General features: G+C 34.2%; 1 protein-coding gene across 8 annotated transcripts in view; it reads left to right on the top strand.

The window, feature by feature from the left end:
- The window catches only part of LOC123720030, a 32,866-nt gene continuing 5,156 nt past the window's right edge, over window positions 1-27,710 (top strand). Inside the window, exons 1-9 of one of the 8 annotated variants that reach the window (XM_045676449.1) lie at window positions 1-30; window positions 11,802-11,948; window positions 21,198-21,294; window positions 22,507-22,563; window positions 23,364-23,473; window positions 23,796-24,020; window positions 24,863-25,045; window positions 25,628-25,803; window positions 26,460-26,663. In XM_045676449.1, coding sequence (XP_045532405.1) covers window positions 28-30; window positions 11,802-11,948; window positions 21,198-21,294; window positions 22,507-22,563; window positions 23,364-23,473; window positions 23,796-24,020; window positions 24,863-25,045; window positions 25,628-25,803; window positions 26,460-26,663 — 1,202 coding nt within the window. In that variant the 5' untranslated portion in view covers window positions 1-27. Of the gene's footprint in view, window positions 31-3,935; window positions 4,114-5,993; window positions 6,082-11,076; window positions 11,133-11,782; window positions 11,949-21,197; window positions 21,295-22,506; window positions 22,564-23,363; window positions 23,474-23,795; window positions 24,021-24,862; window positions 25,046-25,627; window positions 25,804-26,459; window positions 26,664-27,710 lie in introns of those variants that run through there. The other 7 variants (XM_045676454.1, XM_045676450.1, XM_045676451.1 and 4 more) reach the window with 7 other exon arrangements.

The following is a 27,710-nucleotide window of genomic DNA, read 5'->3' as shown; positions in this document are numbered from 1 at the left end:
TGCTTGGAGTGAGATACGCCACCGTTGATGGTAAGTGCTAGTTTTAGTCTTATCGATTATTGGATTCCTTTTTTTATTATACTGACACGCGACAGACGAACAAGCGCATATTAATTCACCGAGGGAAGGGAGCATCATGGATATAGCTTCCGGATACCCAGGGCCACACATCTTTTTTGGTCCTTCTCGAGCCGTATATGTAACATATCTCTTAGTTAGGCATATTTTTTTCTCGTATCTTCTTTAACGTATTTTAGGTTCGTTAAGTTAAATGCCGATGGGTATTTTCTTACTAGTATAACGACAATATTAATATAGATTTTTAAAAATATTATACGTATTTATAAATCTATTATCCGTATTTTGTATCCCGTATTTCGTATTTACGTATTTAATAATAGATTATGCCTGATTTGGTGAGAATGATTATGCGTAATTAATATCTACCTACATAACTTTTTTCTAAAAATTGTTTCACAGTTAACGTTATTAATAAATCTGTTTATGGTTGAATTTTATCGTATTATTGATATTTCATTTTATTTTAATATTTGTGTAAAGTTAATTTTGGAATAATTAATAATTATTTGTAGATAACATGGAAAAAAAGAACAAGAACAAATGCCGGGAACAAGGCCGGTGAATGTTCACCAAACAAGTTGGAACATGTTCCAAGTCCCATATTATTATTGCAAGCACGACAAAATTCTTATTTTTCTAAGATTAAATCATTATATGATTTGACGTTAAACCTTAATAGTAACTAAGATGAAAAAAATTCCAAAACAAAACGTCCAATATTCAAGCACTTCGTACTGAACTTAATAACTTAGTATCTCAATTAAATATTGAGCAAATGAAGCATAATCCTCAATTCACTCCTTCTTTTCACACATGGGATCCTTTGAGGACCTGTACGCAACCATACAGGGCAAGCTACAGAAAATTAAAAGTACTACAGTTGAGGAGAAATTAGATCATCCAAATTTAAAATTGCCTCCAATTAAATTACCACAAATTAATGGCGACCCAAATAATTGGACTTCATTCTACGAAGTCTATAACCATTTAGTGCACAACAATAGGAAAATTTCAAATTCCGAAAAAAAAATCTATCTTTGTGGGCAACTAACAGAGAAGGCCCTTACTGTGATCGCCGGCATAAACCCAACGGTAAATAATTATGATTTAATTTATTCTACCTTCATTGACAAATATCAAGACACGGTCTCTTGGCTTTTATTATTTGGATAATATTTTTAATTTTAAAACATTAACAACGTCTTCTACAGACGGTTTAAATAGTTTTCTTGCTTATTTTGTTTTATTTTTGGCACTTAAAAAATTACACAACGAAACAATTATTTAATTTCAGAATTCCTTTAGAAAAGAAAAAATACAATACAAATAAATTTTTAAGGGAACAGTGTAAAGTTTTGGAACGAACAAATTGTACTATGATAAAACCGGCTAATAATAAATATTCCAAAAGTGTAAAATCTTTTGTAACTTCTAATTCTGTTCAAACTAATTCAAAATGTCCTTTATGTAATAGTAAAATTCACGATAAGTAATACAGTTGTCCTGATTTTTTAAAATTAAATGCAAAAGAACGATTCAATTTCAATTCAGCGTGAGTCATTGCTAGTTGATAGTACTCCGCATCAGGCTCCTTAGACGAACCTAATAACGTTCACGCGCCGATTTCTCTATGTTCATTGCAGAATGAAGCGAATACTTTGATATCACAACCGTCAACGGTTTTACTTGGTATTGCCCGCGTATGTACTTTTGATACGCGTGGTAACCCGCATATTTTGCGTTGTCTTATAGACAACGACTCACAAAATCATTTTATAACAACTAAGTGTTGTACAAAGTTACTATTAAATTACAATACGTTTTCCGAACCTATGTATGTGAACGGGTTTGGTTGCTATTCGAATAATATAATAGGGACAACTAATATAGTTATATCCTCTCGTTTTGACAAAAATATGAAATATTGCATTAATTATTTAAACGTGAAACGTATTACTGATTATATACCCACTTCTAAGGTTGATAGATCGAAGTTGAAATATTTGTTTAACCACTCGCCGATGATATATTTCATGAACCCGGTCAGGTTAATATGTTGATCGGTGCGCAGCTGTTTTCGAAACTACTCAAGCAGGGTCGTATCCAGGGACCGCCTGGTATGCCTGATGCTGTTCAAACAACATTTGGTTTTATTTTAATGCCTATTTTATCTTCAAAGTTGAATATAGAAAGTTCGTCGGCCCTATGTGCTTCGAGTAAGCTTTTTACCTTGTACCTTTAGAAAATATTTTGCGGAAATTCTGGGAGCTTGAGGAGCCGTCATCTAAGTCTTCCGCTTTTTTAAGTGAGGAAGAGGTAGAGTGTGAACGCATATATAAAACTACAACGTATCGTGATTCGTCAGGTGATATGTTGTCGCACTCCCATTCAAGAAAAGCTCTCTTAATTTATCTATGGACATAGCTAAAAGGCTAAAACAGAAGTGGTAATGGATTGTATATCTTGCATATAGCAAGATATATCTGTAGTAAAAGTTGGACTTTAATCACAAATGTATGGAAAGGACCAAGGGAAAGGAGGAGAAAAGGTGGATAGAAGAAATAGAAGCGGAAGCAGGTAACAAATGGGAATGGAGAAAGTAAGCCATAGACTGAGTGAGTTGGAAAAAGCTGGAGGAGGCTTTTACCCATGAAAGAATCCCGATCGACGGTTCTGAAGGATATAGGATAACAGCTAAGCTGTATATTACTTTTTTGTAAGGATTGGAAATGAAACGGGAGTTTCATATTATCTGTGTAGTTTTAAAATTTGATTACTTTTATACACATGCGGCAAATGTATTTTAATTAAATTATTAAGCGTGAGTGCAATACAAAGATGGGGTTAGTGGGGTAGCAGCTACGACTCGAGTGTATGTTAGTAAGCGAATTAAGATCGTTAGTATATTTTTAATGGCTTACTAGATTTTTCACACATATATAATGCTATATCTACATTATATTATTTTGCAAATTTTCGAAATCACATGACAATTTCGTTAGATTTTACTTGAAATTTTTTGTTTACGGATAAATAAACCCACACTCGGTCCCTTTTCGATAAAGTTTTTTCTTAACCCCTAAGGGTGTGTGTTTTAATCCCGGTTAGGCACTACACATTTTTTTAAGTGCGTCTTTGTTTGTACGGTGAAGAGTATTTCACTTTCGTGAATTTGTGTGAATGAACCTGTAAATCGATCTCATGACAGACACAGGCCGATCACCATGTTACAAACATAATCATGAAAGGAAAATATAGAAATATAGTCCCAATTTCTTCTTGTTTTACTAGAGATTGCTTTATGTCTTACCTATTTTAGTATTACTAAATAATTATATACAATTTAAGAGTTTTAAGAACTTGAACTTAATAGAAGAAAGTCACTCTAATATAATGTCTTAGTTTTAATACATTTTCGGTTTACAACGATTGATCAAACCAGGATCATAGCGGTTTTCTTATTGTTCTTAGTTTGATCTTTTCTCAGCCAGTTTGGATCTTTCTATGGATTAGAACAAAGCCATGAAGTACTGAATCAATAATAACATTGTAGGTTCTAAACTGTTTTCTCTATTGTTGGTTTATGTAATTTAAAAGCAAAGCGTACGTTTATAAGTACGTACTAATGATACTTACTTAGTTACATAAAGCGCTTGTTTTATATTCATTAGAAATAAGTTTACGAATGCTACATTGAAACTCTTAATATCTCTGAATAAAATATCTATTGTAAGTTTTTGCGATATCGATAATAGATCCACGACCTATCATAAATTTCATCGAAAATCCGGCTGATCAATTCGCGAGCGGTGCTGGGCGCGTGCGCGGGCCGTACCCGCGGCGCTCTGCTTCGGGCAGCGGCAGTGCGCGCGACGACCTCGAAGCCGCGGTGCCGCCATGGCCGCGCTGCGAAGCGCCCGCTGACCGCGCCCGTTACCTGTTCTGATATACATTTATGGACTATACCTGGACTCGGCTTCTGTGACCACAATCACCGTGTGTTCCACCCTCGATTGCTCTCATGCCTTGTTGGTTAGTGTTTCTTATAATGTTATGGTTACATAATGACAAAACCCTTTCGTGGTAGCCTTCGTCGAGAAAGTTACGTCGAATTTAATTTGTAAAATATCGATATAAATGAAGAAAATTAATTTTATATGGGCATTTAATGAGTCTTGTGTAGATTTAAGCGTGACCTACGTTTGTACTTAGCTCTTTTTACAATTAATTGTTGAAGCTTTTATTGATAGATTTTATTAATAAGCCAGAGATAATGGAGATAATGGCGAATATGGCCAACGAAAAGTGTTAAAATGATTGTCATAAGGATATAGATTATAACAATATATACTATGTATGTTTTAACTGAAGACGTTTTCTTTGTTCTCCTTAATATTTTCTTGTGTAGTTAATAGGACATTAGTGTAAAACATTCTAACACTTTATTTATTAGACTAGCATCAGTAATACTATTGTAAAAACCTATATTATCAGCAAGGGTCACACATGTCTCCGTTACGTTTTCTAAAGGCAGTTAGGGTTATTGCCCTTGAGAATTACAGGACATTACCAATGTCCCAATATCACACCAAGATTTGACACTTTTGTAGGGTTTAGAATAAAATAGCCTTAGATTGCGTTCATCTTCAACTGATTAATGAGTCCACTCATAGCATCTTAGGGAAGGATTTAAACACTGAGGCCTTAGTCTGACCAGTACGTTAAAATAAATGGATTTTGATACATGGGCGTCATAGTTGTCGCTAAATTTTGTTTCTGTTCCTCAGCCTTAGATTAAGAATACAATAATTTTAAATAAACAGACATATACACACTTTTACTGACTTTCGTCGGTCTTAGGAAGCAAGGTCAAGCTGTAGCTATCTTGATTAGAGCGAGTATTTTGTAAATTATTAGATTGTGACACAATAAAAGGATATTTGTATTACTGTGATGACATATTTTAAATGTATCTTCATTATCCGAGATTTCTTTCACCAGAATAAATTTTAATTTGTGATTATTATTTATACGTTTGTGATGTTTTTCATTATGATAAAAAATATTTCTAATTCTTCGTTCAATTTAATGTTCATAATTCATGAATATTTATTTTATTAGTTTTAAACATATTGGAATTAAAATATAGATATCAATAGCATTCCCAACCATAGGTTTAACTGAAAACTTAATAATTATATGTCTAATATGTTTATTACGATTTTTTTAATATATAATATTATAGATAATAAACATTAGGATTTATAACTCGTATTACTTTCAATTTTCAAATAATATTTCAGAATTTATAAAAGTGTCCAAGAAGAAAGATACTAAGATTATATTTAATATGGAAGTAAGCTAACTTCTATATTAAATATAATATAACGATGAATACAGTCAAGGCAGAACTTCTGGGACATTAATAAATGAAACATTATATTACACTCATACATAGTAAATATTTACTTCCTATTTTTACAGTAACTTAATACTAATAAAAAAATATAATATGATAGTACGGTAACTCTTTACCTCTAACTTTTTGTATCGTACCATACCCAAGACAAAGTTATGCATAACTCCGTAAATTAAATCCGGTCCACCATTAAATAATTTATATTCATATAAAAATTTATAAAATACTGCTTACAAGCACATGCGCAAGAGATTTTTCCTACATTTGAGATTTAATCACCTGATCGTATGATGGAACTAATTACAGAGCGAGCTATTTATAATAGGATACAGCACTAGTCCACTTATCGCAATTATCTAAGTCCTTAAGCCCCGAAATTCTCTTTACGACATAAGATTTTACACGTTATCTTCTATTAGTGTTGCAATAGGCACCGCGCGCGTCGTTCGTTCGGGAATCCTGACGTGTGGTGATTAGCTCTCGATTTCCGTTCATAGGAAATGCCTTTCGAGAAACAACATTGTGTTGGCTAAGTTTTGTATCGTATACTCGATTAGTTATTCGTCAAGTTCTGATGGAAGGTGAGTCAATTGCAATTGACACAAATTAACCTTTGAAACAACTGCATTACGTTTTTTGTTTACAGATTCAAAATGTCGTCTATAGATGAGTTTGTCAATTCGTCAACATGGCTTATAAAGGTAGTACATGTGTATTTCATGTGAACGTAGAATGTATATTTATAATAATTCATATTTATAATGATAACCGCTATATGGGTATTCGATAATTTTATAGACTACATGTGCCTGACATATGTAATTTTTTGGCTTTATGATATGCCGGGTTCGTCGCGATGTTTGCCTTCTCCGTACGAGTAGGTTAATTCAGTACAGGATTAGCCATATAGCGAGTGTAGCAAATGCTACGGGCCCCGCGAATTTGGGGGCCCCGCTCTCCAACGCGGTACGTAATAAAAAAATATTAATTGACATAGGAGCGTAATATATCTTGCTTCAATTCCACAAAAAATCTAAAGTTCGATTTCGTCACGGTAAACCGTAAAAATCAGTAGGTATTTTACAAACTTTTTACTGTAATGTTCTAATATTTAATTAATCGATATATTTAGACTAGCATCTATACCACATCTACCTTTCAAGTGGCCATTTTTTTTTATAAGAACGTCATAATAACTTTGTTGAATACAGAGCATGCATTTGCTTAAAGAATCTCAAATCTCAATCTCAAATCAAAGCTCTAAATTTTCCGATATTAAATCCAAAAAAATGCAAGCAAAACAAATCAAGGGCCCCTTGATAAAATTTGCTACAGGCCCCGCGCTGGCTTATTCCAGCACTGGGTTAATTGAAAGAAAGAAAAACATTTCGGCAGCATCACATTTCACCTTCATAAAAATAACAATTCTATATTCACACACACACAAAGATAGACAAATCCTTGAAGCAGTGTAGGCTTTGTAAAGCGATGAATGCCTACACTGCTAACTTCCATTTTATAAATTAATTTATTAAACTTACGGAATAATATAATAACATTTGAAAACCACTATGGTTTGTATAAATGTTATGTTTGTTATTAGTTGATCCATAACTGCTGTTTATTTGGACATGAATCTAATACATTGTCGAGACCTTAGTGCGTCCAATTTATTATATATTTAAGTAATTCGTAAATAAATACGTAATATTATCTTCATTATATTTAAGAGATTACATTCGTTAGTTAGTATAAAATATATAATTGAAATTGCTTATATGATTGAATTAAGTATTTATTAATATACTTTCATTTCCACGCAACAAACTTAAATAAGATCATACAATAACACCATTTTTTTACGCCGTTGTCACGCCTATCTTTATCCTTTTCAATACTTTAGCTCCTAGACTCATTCATTGAAGAAATCAAATTGAAAGCAGAATGCGGAAGCGTGGAATGATGTTTTCCACATCATTGGTATGTGCACTGGAGTGAATTTGTTTGAAAACATGTTTAGAAATGATCGTAAACATTGGTTACAACATAAATAGAATATGTACTAATCAAATCTGGCATTCGGTGTACGCTATTTGTAGGACTACTATAATATATTTATGTTTAAATTTAATATGGCACTTGTATTCTAATTTGACATGGCTGATTGTGTGGCGTTTTCTAATACATCAATCTCATGTACCTTCATGGCAAAAAAGCATGATTTAAACATAGGTGACACGCCTAGTCACTAGTCAATAATAGTAATACAGATCACGTAACTAAATTAATGACACAACGGCATTCGCAAATCGTCATAATAAGTGTTTCATTCAAGAATTTTTCATGAAACTAAAATGACTAAATTAACTATTTTTATTATGTTCCATATCTACCAACCATATATATACCAACAATCCTGTTTATTTCATGTGTTAGACTGTATTCCATGTAAAAATCAATTTTCCTAATAAGTTAATATTTGTAATTTTTAGATATCGTATTGTTAATTTCAATATCAGTTAATTAGTTACAAATATAAATTGCTAGAAGTTGATTCACGCATTTTATAAATAAGAATTCGGAACGTGGAACCTAGAAGATAATGCTTGCAAGGGCTCTTTTTACTCAGTGTTTCGAAAATATAAATCTAATTAAAAAGTGATGTGATTAATTTTAAGTGTAATATTGTTATTGTGTTTAAAAAAAAGCTTTTACCGCTTTTTAGCTATACTGTAGGTATTATATATAATGAACTTTAACAATTAAAGTAAAATAGTTGGTACTTTGGAGTTGAAACTCTTCAGGCGTGGGGTTCGGGAGCTATTTATAGATTTAAGTTAGCACCTGGTGAATAGTACAAGTGATCCCAGGGCTGGTGCATTCCTCGCTCTGCATTTAAGTATCGCAATACAGCGAGGAAATGCTGCGAGCGTTGGTTGGTTTGGTCTCAACTGTCCCAAACTGTTAGAATTTATTAAAAAAAATTTTTTTTAATAATTTTTATTATTTTCTATGGTATAATTTTTAAATTTTATTATTAATAGGATAAGAAAATTGTAAATGATGTATATTTCATTGTTATGTTATTCAATTTTAATAATAAACGATTCGGAGAATATTTGAAAAACAAAGTAAAATGTACAAACTAAATTTATTAATGCTTTTAATTCTCACGCACTCTTGCGTGTGGATAGTGAAGAGTAATACGCAAAGCATTAAAAAAATTATATACTTTATTAGCGTACATAACTAAACAAATCAGGCATGAAAGGATGCATCGCTATATTTTTAGTGAATACGCTGTGGTGACCGGAGACTTAGTCAAGATTAAAAAAAAATCAGTGGCGCTACAACCTCTTTAGGTCTGGGCCTCAGTTTTTTGAATCTGTTACATGATCATTTTTAATATGTAACAATAGGCAAGTAGGTGATCAGCCTCCTGTGCCTGGTCTAAGACGTGTCGGTTTCCTCACGATGTTTTCGTTCAGTAATTAAAACACATGTAAAAACTATAATGGACAATTATAAAAGTATATGCTATATTTATATCTCTTACAGCTAATCTACATATTATAAAACAAAACACTTAGACAATATACAAAGCCAAAACAGATTACATAGATGAATAATTTATGAAACAAATCATTAATAGACAGAACTGAAATTTAACATTAAACAAACGACATTTACTACTTATGGCACAGAAAAAACTAAATTGTTAATTGTATAAGAATACGCAAAATCGGAAAGTGGATAATGTGAATTCATATATAAATGTAATAATTTGCGTTAGTTCGCCTTCATTCATCCGCTTATAACGAAATAGAGTGCATTTTTGTCTTAATGCACACACTTTTCACTACATTTGGGGGATTTTTCTGCGACTATTTTTTTACAGTAATTCCACCACCATTATGTGGAACCAGCTGCCCACTGAAGTATTTCCGGACCAATTCGACTTACGGTCCTTCAAGAAAAGAAATATTATATTTGTATATCGTATACACCGCTGCCATTGAATTGCATTATGTCACTGAGAAAAAGTACGGCGGTACCAATTAGCAGCATGTCAATCGTTACTTAAGTAACCATCGACTCTTAATTAACGACTCTGTCGCGCAAGTATGTCAACATTGGCACGTATAGGCTTTGTGTCCAAAGTATTTAATATGACTCAATCTTCAGTCTACGGAAATAGGGTCTTTATAGTGCACCGTGTACATGAAATTAAATTCTTCAGATTCCTGCGTTGCGATGAAAATAGCATTTTCCATTGGTAATTTGAAAATTTTATAGGTAAATTTCTATAATAAAACCTAAGCGTAACAATCAAATATACAGTATTTACAATTTTTTAACCTACTTACCTACTTATTAAAAAAGCAAATTAAAACACACCTGTAACAGTATACCTTTTACGCTGGCAGCATTTCCTCGCTGTATTGCTATACTTATTCGTTGAGCAAAGAAAGCACCAGCTCTGGGTCACCTATCAGGCGCCAATTTATATCTTTAATTAGCGCATGTGCACTTGAACCCAACAACCCAAGAATAGGAAGGGAGAAACACTCTTATATTTTAGCCATTTATTATTTTCCGCCTGCTTTTTTCCTTATACCAGGGAGGTGACATAGGGCTAACATAACAACGTAACACAAGAAACACCCTATACCAAAGCCCCTCCAATCTTCCAAGGCATCAACCACACCCCATCCGGCCGGCAATTTATATATATAAGAAGTATTAACAATAATCTTAACCTAATGGGTGGTAATGGGTGAAGTCTGCAGCGTTGTTAATGTGTTTTCTGACCAAAGAAGTCTTTTGTTGTTGTAACGTAAAACAGTCTCGACTCGATAAATCTTTAAGTATATAGTAGGATATAGTAAGTGTGTTCAAAGAGGAAACTGACAACTAAATCGCTCCTAAAATTTCTCCTCGAAATGAACTTTTTATGGAAGAAAAGCAGTTAGTGTTGGCATTTGGCTTGACTCATCTAGTGTTTGAATATTTAGCTCGTTATATATCGATGTTTCTGCAGGGTAGGAGGTAAGAAACGACCAATGAATGTTATTCCAGTCGCTTTCTTAATTGTTATTAACTTAACTTCAAAACTCCGGCCATGCCCCAGTGATTCTGCACATTGATACTTATTCAAAAGAAGAATGATCAAGGGACAGATGACATCTGACGTTATGGGTTGTGGATTCGTCTCTGTTTTGAACCGTCTTAGTTGTCCATAGTCCGATCTGGATGGTCTATTAAACGTGTCAAATGAGATTTGCAGGATTTTATAATAAGACAAGTATTCTGTGTATTCACTGACATGTTTTATGACGCAAAAAAAGAATTTTTCTAACATGTATCTATGATTTGTATGTATGTAAATATATTTAGAATTATCGTGATTCATGACGTAATAACGTGGCAGACACGTGGCTTAACTCATGTCATCGTAGTTTGTACCTCGAGGAAGTTTGACGCGTACTCTTTCACGTACAAGGTTCTTTCCTTGCCTTCTAATTCACTTTATGTGGTCTCGTGATGTCGCCCTATTGAGAGTAATTTTCTTTACGGTAAATTTATTAGGTTTGCAAATATCAAACGTAGGATTCACCGCTTCCGTTTAAAGGTAATATTGCCCATTGAAAGCGACGTTCTTTGATACTTTGATTTTATTTTATGTAGGTAATATAATTCGAAGGTTTCAACTCCACGTTGCGTTAGGCACCATAATTCCAAAAATATGTTCATGACATTTCACTTACTTTTTAGGATCTTCAAGAAAACCAGTTGTTTCAGAGAAATAACACTTTTCCGTTAACATTGTATATAAATTAAATTTAGTTTCGCCCTAATTTACATATACACAATCTTAGCAAAACTGATATTTAGTTTACATCGTAATTGTTTCATAAAATACATCAATGGCGCTACAACCTTTTTAGGTCTGGGTCTCAGATTTCTGTATCTGTTTCATGATCATTTCTATATCGAATAGGCAAGTAGGTGATCATCCTTCTGTGCCTGACGCACGCCGTCGACGTCTTTGGGTCTAAGGCAAGCCGGTTTCCTCACGATGTTTTCCTTCACCGTTCGAGCTAATGTTAAATGCGCACATAGAAAGAAAATCCATTGGTGCACAGCCGGGGATCGAACCTACGGCCTCAGAGATGAGAATCCTATGCTGGAGCCACAAGGCCAACGCTGCTCACTATTTCATAGGTAACAGTTAAAAATAATTATTAAGGCTGTCTTGTGCTAGCAATAGTGATGTTATAGTGAGAGGTGGCGGTGACAGGTGTCTGGGGCGCAGCGCACTCGCGAGCGGCATGCGGCGCGGACGCCAGACCCGCATGGAGGCCGGATAGCCCCGCGCCAGCCCCGCACCCCCGCCGCCATGGAACTCGCGGACGTGCCGAGGCACAGACCCCTCGCCTTCGATAAGGTCAGTACCAGACATTATAATATAGGGTTAGAACAACCATAATACCACGGAATCTATTGTTATGGCTATTCATGAAGATGTGAATCGATTGTAATATTAAGTTAACGTGTTTGATTAGCCATTTATTTATTTATAAAAGCTTGTCAACGCTCAGCACACTGATACATTGATACAGATAAAATACAATATTTAATCGCTTATAGGCAAACCACATACACGAAGAGATGAAAGAAATCAAACAAAAAACTTGATTATAGTAAATAAGCGAAAATCGGTTTTAATGTGAGGTAAACAACTACGGATATCGAGACCTATCAAGGTTCTCAGAATGCTCAATGTGGATATCGGTGTTTTGGGCACAACGCGTTCTGAAAGCGGACATATGGGATGTTGGAGTATCTGATGGACAAATCTTGACCAAAGAAATCCACTCTTATTAATCCTTGAATTATTTATCCGTGCATTATTTCCTTGAAGCTCAAATTTATTGTAAACATTGCTGGGTGACGGTACTGCACCGGCCAGTTGTACCACCAACCCAGATTTATGAATATATGAAACACAATTCACAATTCTATATTGTATTTCAAAATAAAAATTGTCGGAGAAATAACGCATTTACTTCGGTCAAGCGATACTTACTGGTATGGGAGACGTTGCAATTTATATTTTTAAATAATTGTTTACACAATTTTAGCTAAATTTAACGGGATAACACGAGTGATAGATAAAGGCTATATCTAAAATTATTTAATATGTTTCTGGGAACTTGACAAAAATATAATAAGAAAATCAAAGTAATAAGTAATTTATGATAACCATCTTGAATATCAAATGACCGCCTATAAATATTGAACATAAATGTCTAAATATTCGTTGAAAGTGTACACTGTTCATTTTTTTGTATAGGGGAGCCTCCTGGAGGCTTGCTCCAGGACGGCCAAAAAGTTTCTAGAAGGAGGAGTAAACTTTGAATAGTTGAAGGTCGTATCAGGAGTCGATTGAACAGTTCGCTTCATCCCCTCTTTGCAATACTACTTGAAATGATGGTTAAAGAGGCAGTAGTAATCAAAATCTTATACTATTTATTCGGGAGAAGTCTTGTTTCATTTTATAGAAAATATTTGTTTAGATAGATTAAGACTTCAAGAAAAAGGACGAGGTGTATTTTTAGTTGTCATATAAATACGTTATAACATATTCAAAACTATCGTTTTCGTTTTTGTGCCATACCGTACCTGTATTATTAGATAGTAATGTTAGTCTTACTTATAGAGCGAAATGTTAGTCAGATGAATTTCTAACTTGGCTTTATTGATTCCAGTTCAACTTGCATACAAGGAATAATTTATTCAACAAACTTGTTATTAGATGACGAATAGAATCACAGTTTACCGAGTTCTGCAATGCAATAAGGTTTTCGCTTGCTAATTTACTATAATATCGAAATAAAACAGAAGCTATGAAAAACTATCTACCCTTTTTTAAGAAAGCACAAACACAATTTGATGAAAAGAGACAAAAAAACTTTAGTTCAAATAAGACTAGATTGTGGTTTCTTAAAGGGGTTGCCAGATAAAACTGTCGTTATTGTATGTAGTTTTGTCATTAATAAATAACTAAACACTAAACAAATATTTTTAAAATTATACAAATATAAAATTAATATTAATCTTAAAACACCAGTGCCGCTACGACCTTTTTCTGTCTAGACCTCAGGGTTCTGTAGGTATTTGTTCATTTGTCAATCTAATAGGCAAGTATATGTATACGATTTTTTGCGTCTAAAGCAAGCCGGTTTTCTCACGATGTTTTCCTTGACCGTACGATTGAGTATCAAATGCGCACATAGACAGAAACTCCATTGGTGTACAGCCGGAGATCACATCAACGACCTCAGGGATGAGAGACGCATGCTGAAGCCACTAGGCCAACACTGCTTATAAAAAATTGTTTTAGAGTAACAAATATTCCCATACATTTTGTTTATTCCTTTTATACATTAAGTTTAATAATAAAATACTTTTTTAAATTCCCCCATTTCGGATTTGAGATTTTATCTTTAGATTAATATGATTAAAAATTTCTATAACTGCATTATACAGCATACTAATTTATAGCAATTGAATACGTTAGTTTTTAACTGTAAAACCACATCATGCCTTAAACATAACCGAAAACCAGAGTAACGACCTCCGTTTTTTAATAAAAAGTACATTCCGCTACAGTACTTCACTTTAAATTCATAGAAATCTTTATTACCTACCTATTTCTCGACCAACGAACAATACCACATTAAAATAATTACGTTGTTAATGTCAACAATTCTTTTGATTCAATACTCAGCAATTATTGATATGATTATGTTTTTATAACCTACTTGATGCCGCTAACGAACATAATTTCGCTTAAAAAATTTTTTTTGCCTTTATCCATTTTGGCCCTACAATCGAACCTTTCTCGGCCGTCTTCGAGTTTTGCATAGAAACATATTTTTTCGATTATTTTGATTCATTAAGACACGTTTATCGCATTATTTCAATGTATTTAAAAACATCCTTTCGTAACCTTTATATATATGTTCTCTATCGTTGGCTATATCTTGAGTATTATTGGTTTTTTTATATATAATTTACTAAATCAATACGTTGTTTTAATACAGTTAAATTGTAATAGTAAATTGTAAGTACAATAATAGATAATTTTCACAACCACTATTCTAACATCAATTATAATGTAAAATATGCCGCCAGTTCTCAAATGAAAGACGAGAACAAGAACTGGCAATAAATCATAAATACCTATTGCTCGGAAGTAACTATTTCCGAATCATTAGACACAGAACAATCGCCTATTGCTAAACAATCTTTGGGACGAAGAACAAGGTTGGACCTTAGTGATTATGTGTGATTCACGATATTGAAATAGTTATTCATTACATGAGTTTGATATTTAAACAGTTTGCTCTCACACATCACAAAAGTTACAAAAATATGTTATGAAAGGATATACATGTATGAAAATACCATGAGAACTTAAGAAGCCTTCCTCACAATCGAAAAGCAATATCATAGCACACAACTCTCAGGGGACTCTTTGTATTGAAGAAGTCGCATGGGTCTGCTATGCATACACTATCAATACCTAATTCTGTACGAATAAAAAATACAATAGCATATAATTACTACAGCAAGGTTTCTAAAACGACCTTCTTGTAAATGTCCAACGAGTCATTTTTCATTACAGTTAATTTGTTTAATAGGTTTTCATTGAGCGAGGAAAACGCCTTGTCACCGATTTATATAATAGTAAATCTCATACCACTGTACTACATGGGTTATGCGGGATTTGACAGACGCCAAAGTCTCACCTTTTTGTCTATATTTACCTCACAAACACACGTTTAGCACACGTCTTTTTATACTTAAGACATAAAATTGTAATTCCGTAAAACGAATTAAAAAGCACAAAAAATGGGTATTTTAATGAGGTTTTTTGAAGTTTATACTGATAAAAAATGTTGAGAGTAGATTAGCCCATTTTGATTATCTCGCATTTTACCTTGATTTTAATTCTATGAATAAGCAACTCGAAAACTAAGCTAAAAAATTGAAATATTAAATTAATAGCACATAATATTAGGTCAAATTCCGGCGTGGGTTTTTAAAGTGGGGAATTGTATTACGCTTTCCCCCGGGGCGCGACTGCTTAGGGCGGAGATTTATGTTGGACTCGGGATCTGTGCGTACATACTACGCTCATTGCGCCACAAACACTCGCTCAAAGGTATACCAAATGGTAGGTCGAACGTTTGTTTAACAAAATGTGAATGCGTGTAAGAGTTTTTTACAAAAAATACTACTCGGAGACTTCAGTTTTCTTATAAATAAAAACGCATAACCACTGCCAAGTAGGTAATTCGCTGGCGCAGCTAACCAATAAGATTCTTGTCCTCTGAAACTATAGAACGCCGCCATTCTCCGCCGATGGGTCGGTATTCCAAAATACCCCTTATTATCACTCCAATCTTGTCCATTCCCTCAACATGACCAGGGACAGGCACGTCTTAATGAAGTAGATTCCTTTCTAAGCTACGTCACACGCAAATAAATAACCAACAAGAACTTCTAAATAAGGTTCTTAAGCTGACACTTAGATGGCGCGAATAGTACTAAATTAAAATGGTTTTTAGTCAGCTCTAACCTTCAAAAGACTCATGTATAACGTGGTTTCCACGTTGCACCTATTGAATGCTGTCTTCGATACTATTGACATAAGTATATGTTGGCAGAGTGAATATACAAAAGAGATATTATGTAGATTATATTTAGGCTTATCGTATTTTGACAAATTTATATTGTATTTCGACTGAAGAAACTTTTGAAAAAAGGATTTCTGTCGAAAAATATACTATTAAAGTCAAGGCTTGGCTTAGTAAACTGTATTCTGCACCAGGATAATCAAGTGTTGAGAAGTGGTTTGCTAAGTTAAACGAGACGAAATGTGCACTTGTACTTCCTAAGTATATCTTGTAACGTAGCAAGCGTCGTCACGGGTTTAAAATAAGATAACAACTACATATAACAACTTTCAGTACATTTTAAACGGGTAAGAATTGATAAGACAACAGTATTTTTTTATCTAAAACTGATATTATGTTTTTGATTTTCTCCGGCCCCATTGTCCCATTGTACCCTTTCGCATTGTAATTTGTAAGGCTTCGGGATGCGAACAATGCAGACTGAGGGTTGAACAATAACGGACGCATATTAAACCACGGAAACATGGATTATATTGCGAAGTTTTTATATCGAAATATGTTTTAATCATACACTCGTTCACCACTCCTCAATCATTCTTCAATTAACGAATTTTTGCCCACCCAGCGTACTATAATAAAATTAATATTAACTGTGGTACTGGATTCATTCGTGAGCAGTATTGGTCCAGGTTTCAGCGTGGGCGTCTCATCTATGAGGTCGTGGGTTCGTTCCCCGGCAGTGCACCAGTGGACTTTGTATGTGCGAATTTAACATTCGCTGGAACGGTGAAGGAAAACATTGTGAGAATACTGGCTTACCTTAGACCAACAAAGTCCAGGGCTTGTGTCAGGCACAGGAGGCTGATCACCTACTTGCCTATTGACAAATGATCATGAAACAGATATAGAAATCTAAGGCCCAGACTTAAAGAGGTTGTAACTTGTAACGCTACTAATTTATTTTATTTTATTTACAGTGTTCAATCTCGACTTAACAATAATTGTGTCGAATTGTAATCTCATGCTACAAGCCTGTTAATAATATTAATTTTTAATCGTTTTAGACAACATTTTGAAGTAAAATGGCGCAATTTTATGAAGACAAGTTAGTTTTTCTTTATATATTTTTTATTAATAAGGTAGTTAAATAAGGTATAATAAAACTACATGCAAAATGTAAGCGAGCAACCTGTGGTTCTATTCGTCATCTAATAAGAAGTTTTTAAAATAAATTATTCGTTATTTTAGACAGTTAAAACAAGAGATTTCAGCAAAAAAATAAAGGGCAAAGTGTATTCTACCTTACATTACGAGTATTCTTGGCTGTGAAACATGTGCACTCTATAACCAGCACAGGGATATGGTAGCACACTACCAAATAGCCAGGGAAAGAAGCATGTTGAGAATAAGAAAATTAGTCAAGGAACACACACATAAGAGCTAGAACAGGTGTGACAGACATTCTCACTAAGATAGACCAAATGAAATGTAACGGGAATGCAACAGAGCCCCCATGTAAAATGGAGCAAAATATTGACGAAATGGTACTCTAGAGACGGAAAACGAAGAAGAGGCCGACAACGCAAAAGATGGGACGGCGAACTCAAACTAACAGCAGGCTACAGAACAGTGAAAGGTTAAGAGGAGGCCTTAGGTTAGACCGAACTGCGAGTTATACTGTAGTAAAAATTTATTAAATATCACAGATCACAGAGATTCGGAATATAAAGGCTTTATTATTATTACTTTAGATTGTATAGATTTTATTGAAAATCCACAGCCCAACCCTATATAACGAAAGCTATGGCGAGCTAAAATTTAAATTATATATATAATCTCATGTATAAAGGTGTTAATTACCAGGGCGTTTTATCGTCGCAACAAATACCATATTCTAAGCCAGCCCGGATGCCGGGCAAGTATCGATCGGCCCGTGACGTCATCGTCTTGGCCTTCGCGCCCTTAGATGAGATACCTTCCGAGAGCACGAATCGCGGGACTGGCTTATTGCATACATATTAAGTTGTATTTATAGTTTAGTAAAGAACTTTATTATAATAAGGATTAGGTAAAAGATAGTACACTAAGATTTCCTGTGTCGGCACGTAGTATCTTCCTTTTGACTTGTTAACGCTACTAGATAATAATTTCTAGTCGAGAAATAATTAAACTAATTTGCAAAAATACTTTCCGTTTCTGCAGAGGACCGATTGAGATGATGTTTAAGATTGTTAGTGGGTGTATAAAGTTTTGAAACGTAAGTCAAACATTTAAAAAAAACTGATTAAATGTGAAAGAGCCCGTGAAGGAGAAAAAGCGTTGATCAAAGAAAGTGCGTTTTTGTAAGCTTATTTCTAGGTTTGAGTTGTCTATGATGTGTTGTTGTCGGTATTTGTTTCAAAAAAATCTACATACTTCCGTATGTCTACTACTACCCGGTTGTCTAAGCATTAAAAGTTTTGTTTCATGTACTATAGTGACGTGTGACCAGTCTTCAACTAAAGTTCTAATGCCGTTATGTATGTAAATAATTTAATAATAAAATACTAAAATGTATTTAAATATACTCAGACTGATATTGTATTTGTATTGAATTAGGAAGGAATGAATAAGGTTTTAACGCTTACAGCCAACCAACCAGCCAATCGTCCAAGTTTATTAAATCCTTTTTGGAAATGTAAAATAGGGAAATAACGTTAAATTAAAACGTAGTTTATTTCATGTTTTGGTCGTGAACCCTGGAAACTGCTGAAATTCTTAAAGGAGCTGCTAGTCTGGCTTAGTGAGCCATGACTTTACGCACCACGGACCAAAATGACCGTCTAACTGCGGAAATTGAGTCCATACAACGCATTTGTATAAAGACATCGTATATAAAGCATTGTCATAGACTGTTAATTTTGTCTAGATACACAATTTCCGCCTCCGAGTGAAACAATCTGTTGTTTCACTGAGATTGTCACTAACTGCTGTATCCTGTCGTGAATGTGAATTTGTCAGGCTTTCACACTGTAAATGAAAACTATCTATATTATATGGGCCTCAGATTTCTGTGTGTGTTTCATGACTATTTGTCAATCTAATGGGCAAGCAGGTGTTGTGCCTGACTCCGGTCCCTCACGATGATTTCCTTTACCGCTCGAGCGAATGTTAAATGCGCACATAGAAAGAAAGCCCATTGGTGCACAGCCGAATCGAATCTACGTTCTGTTTCAACTACCTATATCGTTAGATCAGGATATTTTAATTATTGGTATATAGTCACATTCAAAAACGCTTGTTTAAAAAATTGACAACAATCGTACCTTAAATTAATTTTTAAATTTAGCATATCTTAAAAAATATATCGCTAACGAACGTTAATAACTAAAAAGCATAAATACTAATGCCACAGTTCATAACCAAAGCAACAAAAATAAAATTAAAAGTAACAGTGAAATACAATTACCACAGTTAATCTAAAATAAAAATATTATTTAAATTAAGAATAGATTAATAAGCTTATCTTACGAAATTACAAAAAAATAAAATACATGAATTTAACTAAACTAAAATCATAAGTTGTGCATCGATTTCATCATATTTGTCTATAAATAAATAAGTACAGATATCTACAGCCCAGAGCCATAAATGTCTCATATATTGCTAGATTACAGGGATGTAAAAATATACACATTGTGGAAGTTTCCCGTTAAACTGAAGATTATGAAGTACTCTTAACTCAGTGGCAACTCTGCTTTTGTCCTCGGCGTGAATGAGAGTCTTCAAGAACGCTGTACAAGCGTCATCCCTCTACAATATTAACGGCTTTTTTTGAAAACATATTATAAACATATATTGCTACGCCCTTTATAAAAGTTTTCACTTTAATTCAGTACTATCTGGTTGTTTATGACATTATTTTAATGTGATTTAGGAAGTAGGTGATTAAGAGGAAAATTCATTGAAACCTATAAAATCCTCACTGGCCACTATTGTGGCTCCAGGAATTTAAAGCTTTATTTTGAGTGAAACTACACTACTGTGGGATAATTCTTTAAAACTGAAGACTACTCAATATAACACAAATTTCGAGTAGTGGCCGGTTGGAATAGGCTTCCGGAAAGTGTAATTAGAACTCTTGAAGTCTTTTAATAATAGGTTGGATAGTTTTCCAAATCCCCAAATGCGCGCCCATCAGCTTATTAAACTAGTCGTGTATATATAATACTAATAATACACTTCATTATACTAGGAGTACAAACTATACGAAAAAGCGAAGTCAGCGTTCCCTAATATGTCCACGCTAGCTCGAAGTCATATAGTATTCGGTATAAATATTGACATTAAAAACGTTAAGGCTGCCAAACATATTATAGCGATAAAATTAAATTAAGGAAAATTTGTAACCCGATTGGTATTAATCATCAAAACAGCTATTACGAGATAAGGTAAATTTTAAAGAAGTCTTGCTGCTGAATCTGACTCTCTTTTTCACAACTCTTTTAACTAAGCCTCCTTCAGACCTTTTTATTACAGCGTCAAAATTTTTTCACAAACAACAAAAACAAAAGAGTACTTAAGGAAACTAATTTGTTTCTTATGAATAAAGGTTCTGGGTTCTGATATTTCGGGCATGAATTTATTATTGTATTTATTTATATTAAATTACTTTCTATAAATAATAAATAAATCAGTATCGCTACAACCTCTAGGTATAGATTTCAGTATCTGTTCCATGGTCATTTGTAAAACTAATAGGTGTGTGATCACCTGTGTCTGCCGTCACGTCGTCTTGCACCCAGGCAAGGTTTTCTTGCGATGTTTTCCTTCACCGTTCGAGCGAATGTTAAAGAAAGAAAATCCATTAGTGTACAACCGGGGATCGAACCTACGACCTAAGGGATGAGAGTCGCATGAAGTCACTAGGCCAACACTTCTCTTTATAACATTGTACAATATAAATTATCTCTATTGAAAATGGTCTAATTGTAACTGTATGTTTTCAGATGGAAAGTCTGGTTAAAGAAATGCAAGATCCAGTAACAGGTGTACCTATACGCAGTCAAAAACTGTTTCTCACCTTCATTCCATCTGCTTTTATGGGTAAGGAGACTAATTTAGATAACATTAATGCGCCTTGAGATTGAACGATGATTTTTATACATGTGCTTCCACCAAAGCGGAGGCGGCATGTATGAAAATCATCGTAACGAGTGTAGCGGAGTCCGTAATGGGTCCGTTCCGCTCGCGGTGGAAGGTGGGTATAAGTAATTCAGAGATAAATCTAAGCGCGAACAAAACCTCTTTCGTTTGCAGAATTCTAACACCATACTTTGACGTATCGTGAAGTGATGATTAGGCAATTTATTTCATATCTCAACTAATTCTCTGAAAAAATTGTGTTTTTGGTCCGCTGGTTTGTAATGTATGTAAACATTTTACAATTATTTAGTTTGAATTTGATTAGTCTGTCGTTCCACAACTGAATTGTCGCCTTTTAATGCAATGTATCATCACTGTGTGAAACCACCATTGAAGTATTTGCGAACCAATCTGTCTTAAAGTCCGTCAAGAAACTAGTCTAGGTACTTTAAGCGGGCAACGCACTGGGAGCCTTCTAAAACTGTTTGTGAAAATCTGTATTACTTATTATCACTTAACATCAGATGAACCTGCTGCCTAGAAAAACATTTCTAAGATGTATCGTGTGCTTTACCTGGTGTAAGAAAGCAAGCATTGTCAGGGGTTTAAAAGACAGTATTAGTTTCCTTGTGTTTGAGTTTTTTATTTTAAATTTTTATGTTTGTCATTAGTTTTGTATTTCATACAAATAAGTTAAATCTAAGTACAACACTATTTAACTACACAAAATAATAAAGTAAAACAATAAAAGTTAAAAACATATATGTATGTCATAAATAAGTTAACAACGAGTCAACGTTTCACGAAAATAATTATAAAATCGATACTAGATATTGTTTCTAACTCTCGGTCGTTCACCTTACAAGAAAAATTCTTTAAGAACCTGTGCATTCAATTAGCTAAATAAAAGTTTTCAGTTTCGAAACATCACCAAAACTTATTCCATACAAAACAAAATAAAAATTGTCTATAAGTTTGTCTTTGTATAATCTTTGTTTATTTGAGATAATTATATTAATTGTTGTCAAAACTTATAGTCTAAATATTCTCCCACATGAGACGTTTTCAACAGGACATCATAATTATTGGTCTGGCAGTTGTAATATAGCCAAGTGGTAAACTATCGTGGTATGCCATTCCCCAAATTGCTCAGAGAACAACTTTCTGTTTCAGGTTGTGATCTAGTTGAATGGTTAATGGAGAGGTTTCATTATGAAGATGGCACTAATAGTATGTAAATTTTATTATATATTACTGTTAACTCTATGCATATCTTTTCACATGTTTCGTGTAATTTATTTTATAAAATTAGTGTGAGTTGAAGAAACATCACTTCTTATAAATATTTAACAAAAAATATATTAGAGATTCGAGCGTGTCTATACGAGTGATAATTAGAGAAACACAGTTTCATTATGAATCCCTAATACATAATAGTCTGTATATTGATAAACCAATTCAAGCGTGTTAATATACAGTTCTTTTTAACATTTTATTGACAGTATTCTTAAGATAAGGTAGGTTCTTATAGTGCTATTTTGCTATGTAATTTTTAACAGGCGTTTCATTATTTGGTTTAGTTTAATCGATTTGTAAATGAAGTCCAAGCGTGTAATATTGTATAAAACAGAAATAAGACACAGAATTATTGATATTAAATAAAGTTATATATTAATATTTTATATATAGCCTATTAAGGTTTAATAACAGTTTGTAAAGCCTCCACAGACTCATTGACTACTTGACTACTTTGCGTAATTCGATATAATCGTACCAAAGCAGAAGTTTAAGGCTAAGCTCATACTACTAAACAACTGGAAATATTTGTTGTAACACCAAATGACGGATACTTTCTTTAATATTGGCAAAAGTGTATTATTTTCACTTTTGCCCTGAAGTCGTTCGTAGGAATTACATTAGAATACAAAACTTCCTTCTAAATGATCTAGTTTAGTTGTTATAAATATGGGGTGTTTGGACAGACGAAGTGCGCTCTTGCCTTTAATGATCGTAAAATGTTTCTGTTTCAGTTGAAGCTGTAAATCTAGGAAATCTTCTTTGCCAATATGGTTACTTCTTTCCTGTCAACGACCTCAAAAACTTAGTATTCAAAGATGACTCTTCTCTATACCGATTTCAAGTAAGTATTTCTATTTATTTATTTGATAACACACTAGCGACACCTACAATCTTCGTCTACGATCCGTAGGATAAGGTCATGTCCTGATTCACGGTTGCAAAGTTATTCCAACCGCTAAGGATCCTCTCGACCTTAGCCTTAGGTCCTTCGGGCCACAGTGGTCGATAATCCTCATTTTACATCGTAGGAAGTGCACCTAAAGTCATACCGATGGACTACTATTTTAAAGAGCTATTACTATTATTCACTTTAATAATGATATATGTTGTTTCATTTATTTCAGTAATAAAATAAGACTTCGTAAATTTGTAAAATTTCTCAGAGTCCTTACTACTGGCCATGGCAGGCGCCGCGAGTGGCCGGCAGTGGTTCAAGTGCGCCCACACTTGGTCCGGACAATATTGAATACGCTATCTACCTCGTCAAACGAACACTACGCAATAAACAGAGGCATGGCCTTGAAGACTATGAACAAGAAGCGTTGGCGAACCTCAAGAAAAACCTCGCTGCAAAGTGGGATTTCATCACTATGCAGGCAGAAGAACAGGTGTGAAAATCCATATAATGTACTGACGCTACAATCAACTTGTCATGGCGTTGAAATGAGGGCTATGTATACGCACTTGGTACTCCCTTAGGTGTTAAAATTCCATTTTCCTAAAGCGAAATTTCGAAAATTAAGAAATAAAATATTATACTAAAGCAAAACATGACTAAACTGCGCTGCTGTTAAACGTTTTTATAATACTCGAATCACGCTATTATATTTAGAATAAATTTATATTCTTAAGCGTGGAAACCAAACGAATGATTAATTATGCGTCAAAAAATAGGTTGGTTCTAGAATTGTACTTTCAGATTTAGAAAAACTAATGATTTATTTGCCTTTACAATTATCGCTGATATCAGCAGTCATTGTCATTCTTTGAGTCACAGCTCGTAAATTAACAAAGTCAAAGTTGTATCAGTTTATAACCATTAATACTTATGGTTTATTTGAATTGCCTATATACTAGATCTCCAAATTAACGAATATTTTATAATCTGTTGTAATAGTTATTATTATAAATGTCGGAGAAATATATTAGAATATCTGGTTACTTTAACTTATGTTAGATAAATATTATAACATTGAATGTTTGTTATGTGAACCAACCTCCTTTCTGACCTCATTCACTGACGTTAAATAATTTTGAAATCCATTCCAGTTGTAAAAAATAAACACAATTTAGATTCGAGGTGCTTATGCTAGGCGTGTTTTAAATGTCAACAAACAACGTTTATTGATCACGAATTCATGATTGTTTTAATAAGAACATAAATAATTTATTTTCAAAAACAACTCGTCCAAAACCTATCGTAACCTAATCTACCTATCTATATTTTCAGGTTCGGTTAGCAAAAGAAAGGAAAAAGGGTGATAAAATCGTCAGTGATAGTCAAGAACGTGCCTACTGGCGCGTCGCTCGTCCGCCGCCGGGAGTGCCGAGCGCATTGGAACCCTGCCCAGTTCCAGTGCGATCGCGGCATCCGAAGCCAAAGAAAAGGACGATACCTCAGTTACAACGAGAGGTTTGTTATTATTAAATAATTAAATAAAGTAACGCGTGCTTTCCTGCCACAAGCCTTTTTAAGTTGTCATGTCTAGTTGACATTTGTGAAAATAATATGAGAACTTAAGAACGCGCGACACTAACCTGATCCATGTAACTTGTTCACAATCTCGAGGGTGCTCGCAATATCGCAACGAGATCATTTTGTATTGAAGTCGTATGGGTCTTCCAAGCATCCGCGATTATACTCTGTAAATACATATTTATGTAGGAATAAACAAAATAACAAAAATATCACATTCATTAACACAACAAAGTTTATATAACAACTCGGTGAATTAGTTATATAGAATATCGTAAGTAGATATCAAAGCTTAAATACAAGAAATACAACTTTATTGGATAAATAAATGTATCTCTTTGTAAATTGCTAAAATTGTTAGAATGTCATGTTGTAATAAAAGTAATATATGGTGAATACAACATTTGGAGGAAAAAAAGTAATAAAAGTCGGTTGACAAAATTACGAACTAAAAATAGGTTGCCTTGCAAGGTAGATATGCTAACACAAATTAATTTATTATTTATTTTCATGTTTTAGATTGAACACCTTAAAACCAGCTTAGATAGGACGAGAGTGAAAACTTCAGTGGCTTTGGAAGCATTAACGGCCTACTCAGAGACCTACGCACCATACGACCCTTTGCTCACACAACCGCAACCTTCCAATCCCTGGATCAGCGATGATTCACTATTCTGGCAAATTAACAGTCCAATGTAAGAAGTGTTTCAATATTATTATTTTACGCGAGTCTTTTATTGTTTTAAAAGGGGCTCGCAGTCTGTTGAAAAATAATAAATACAAACTGCATATAGGTACTAAAGATTCGTTAAAAATAGCGCGCTATGTAGATATTATTATAACTTTACAGTGACGGGGTTTCAACTGACTGTTTTACTTATCTTTTTGGCTTTTTCGTGGGCGACGACATTTTTATGGTTGAAAAACGATGCTTTAACATATAAACGATTTTTTTTGGAAATTACGAATTATAATTAGTAGTTATATAGAAAGAGCAGTGTCAGTTTAGTGGTTTCAACCTGCGACTATCACCCCTAGGGTTGTAAGTTATATCCTCGGCTATGCACCAACGGACTTTCTGTCTACGTGCGCATTTAACCCTCGCTCGTACGGTCATACGGAAGGAAATCATCGTGAGGAAACCGGTATGCCTTTACCCAAAAAAGTAGAAACACACGGTATCAGACACCGGTTGATCACCATATTGCTTATTAGAAATGATCACGTCAATCAATCTGAAGTCCAGACCTAAAATTTGTAGCGCCATTGGTATAATTCTAGAATAATCATTCCTAGATTGAATTACAATATTCATTATTTTTTTGAACATGACAAATTTACATAATTTCAGTGTCGAAATTCCGAGCGAGAAGCGTGTACAGCGCTGGGCGTTGTCTATCGAAGAGCTGGTGTCAGACCCCACGGGGCTGCAGGAGTTCACCAGCTTCCTCAGGAAGGAGTACTCCCACGAGAACATCCGGTTCTGGCTGGCCGTGATGGACTTACGGAGGAGCAGTACTAAGCAGATTCCCAAAAAGCTTGATGATATTTTTGAGTACGTATTTATTTTGAATTTGAAAATTATATAACTGTTTAGTTTGAAGAAGATTGTTTGCAAGGTGGCTCTTTAAATATCTAATGTACGGTTCGTCTAAACGATCATCAGCAAAAAGGGATACATAAATCAAATCCCTCAGAATTGATTTTTAAAATATCATCAGTGTCATCAATGGCTATACAGCCCCTTGTGGGCGTCAGCCCCCTTGCTCCAGGGGGAAGTATTTCTTACTCCTTATTTTGACACCGTAATCCATGTAGTGCTTCTTGCGAGCAACTTCAAACCCTCATTGCTTCGAGGTCCTTGACACCTCCATCCCATCAACGCAGCCACGGTCTACCGGGTTTATTGGATATGGTTTTTTAAAATATCCTTTGTTAGAAAATGTGAACAAAAATATATATATTACAACTACAATAAATTATAATCCTACATTATTTTACCTCTCTCCTCTAATCGGCAGCTCATGCTTGAGCCTCGTGGTTAGCAAGGAAGCATCTGGAGTGGACTATCTTTTTCCACCGGTTTCTGTCCAGCGCCTCTCTTATGGCAGACAGTTTTGAGGACGATGAGTCTTTCACTTGATCGGTCAATCTGGTTGGTGAAAGGCCACGTGATCTTTTGACTTCTGTGTTACCACGACCAGTTTGTCCAAGTTCTAATCATCTCTGGTCATTGTGTGGCTAAAATAAGATATAATTCGTAGTAAGCATATGGTAGACAGGCGAGTTAGTATTCAGAGTTGGGACAGGATGGTATATTGGTGCTCTTTGCAGTCCACGATATTCTGAGTATTCGCCGCCAGCACCACATCACCACCTAATCGTGTCATGGCATCTTTCGCCAAGCCGATTTGCCATTTCATCATGGGGACAGAGCTACCGTCTTAAAAGATTTGGGATCCGAGATATATAATAAGCGATATATAAACGATACTAATATATTGGTTTATATAGAGTGTACTATATAGACTCTATTACAACCATATAGTCAATTAGTAAAGGCAATAGTTGTACAGACAGACAGCTTAGTATTGCAAGCACA

The sequence above is a fragment of the Pieris brassicae genome, chromosome 2 (genome assembly GCF_905147105.1).
Source record: "Pieris brassicae chromosome 2, ilPieBrab1.1, whole genome shotgun sequence".
Classification (NCBI taxonomy): Eukaryota; Metazoa; Arthropoda; class Insecta; order Lepidoptera; family Pieridae; genus Pieris; species Pieris brassicae.
The sequence above is the reverse complement of the archived record's forward strand: the minus strand, read 5'-3'. Positions and strand labels throughout refer to the sequence as shown.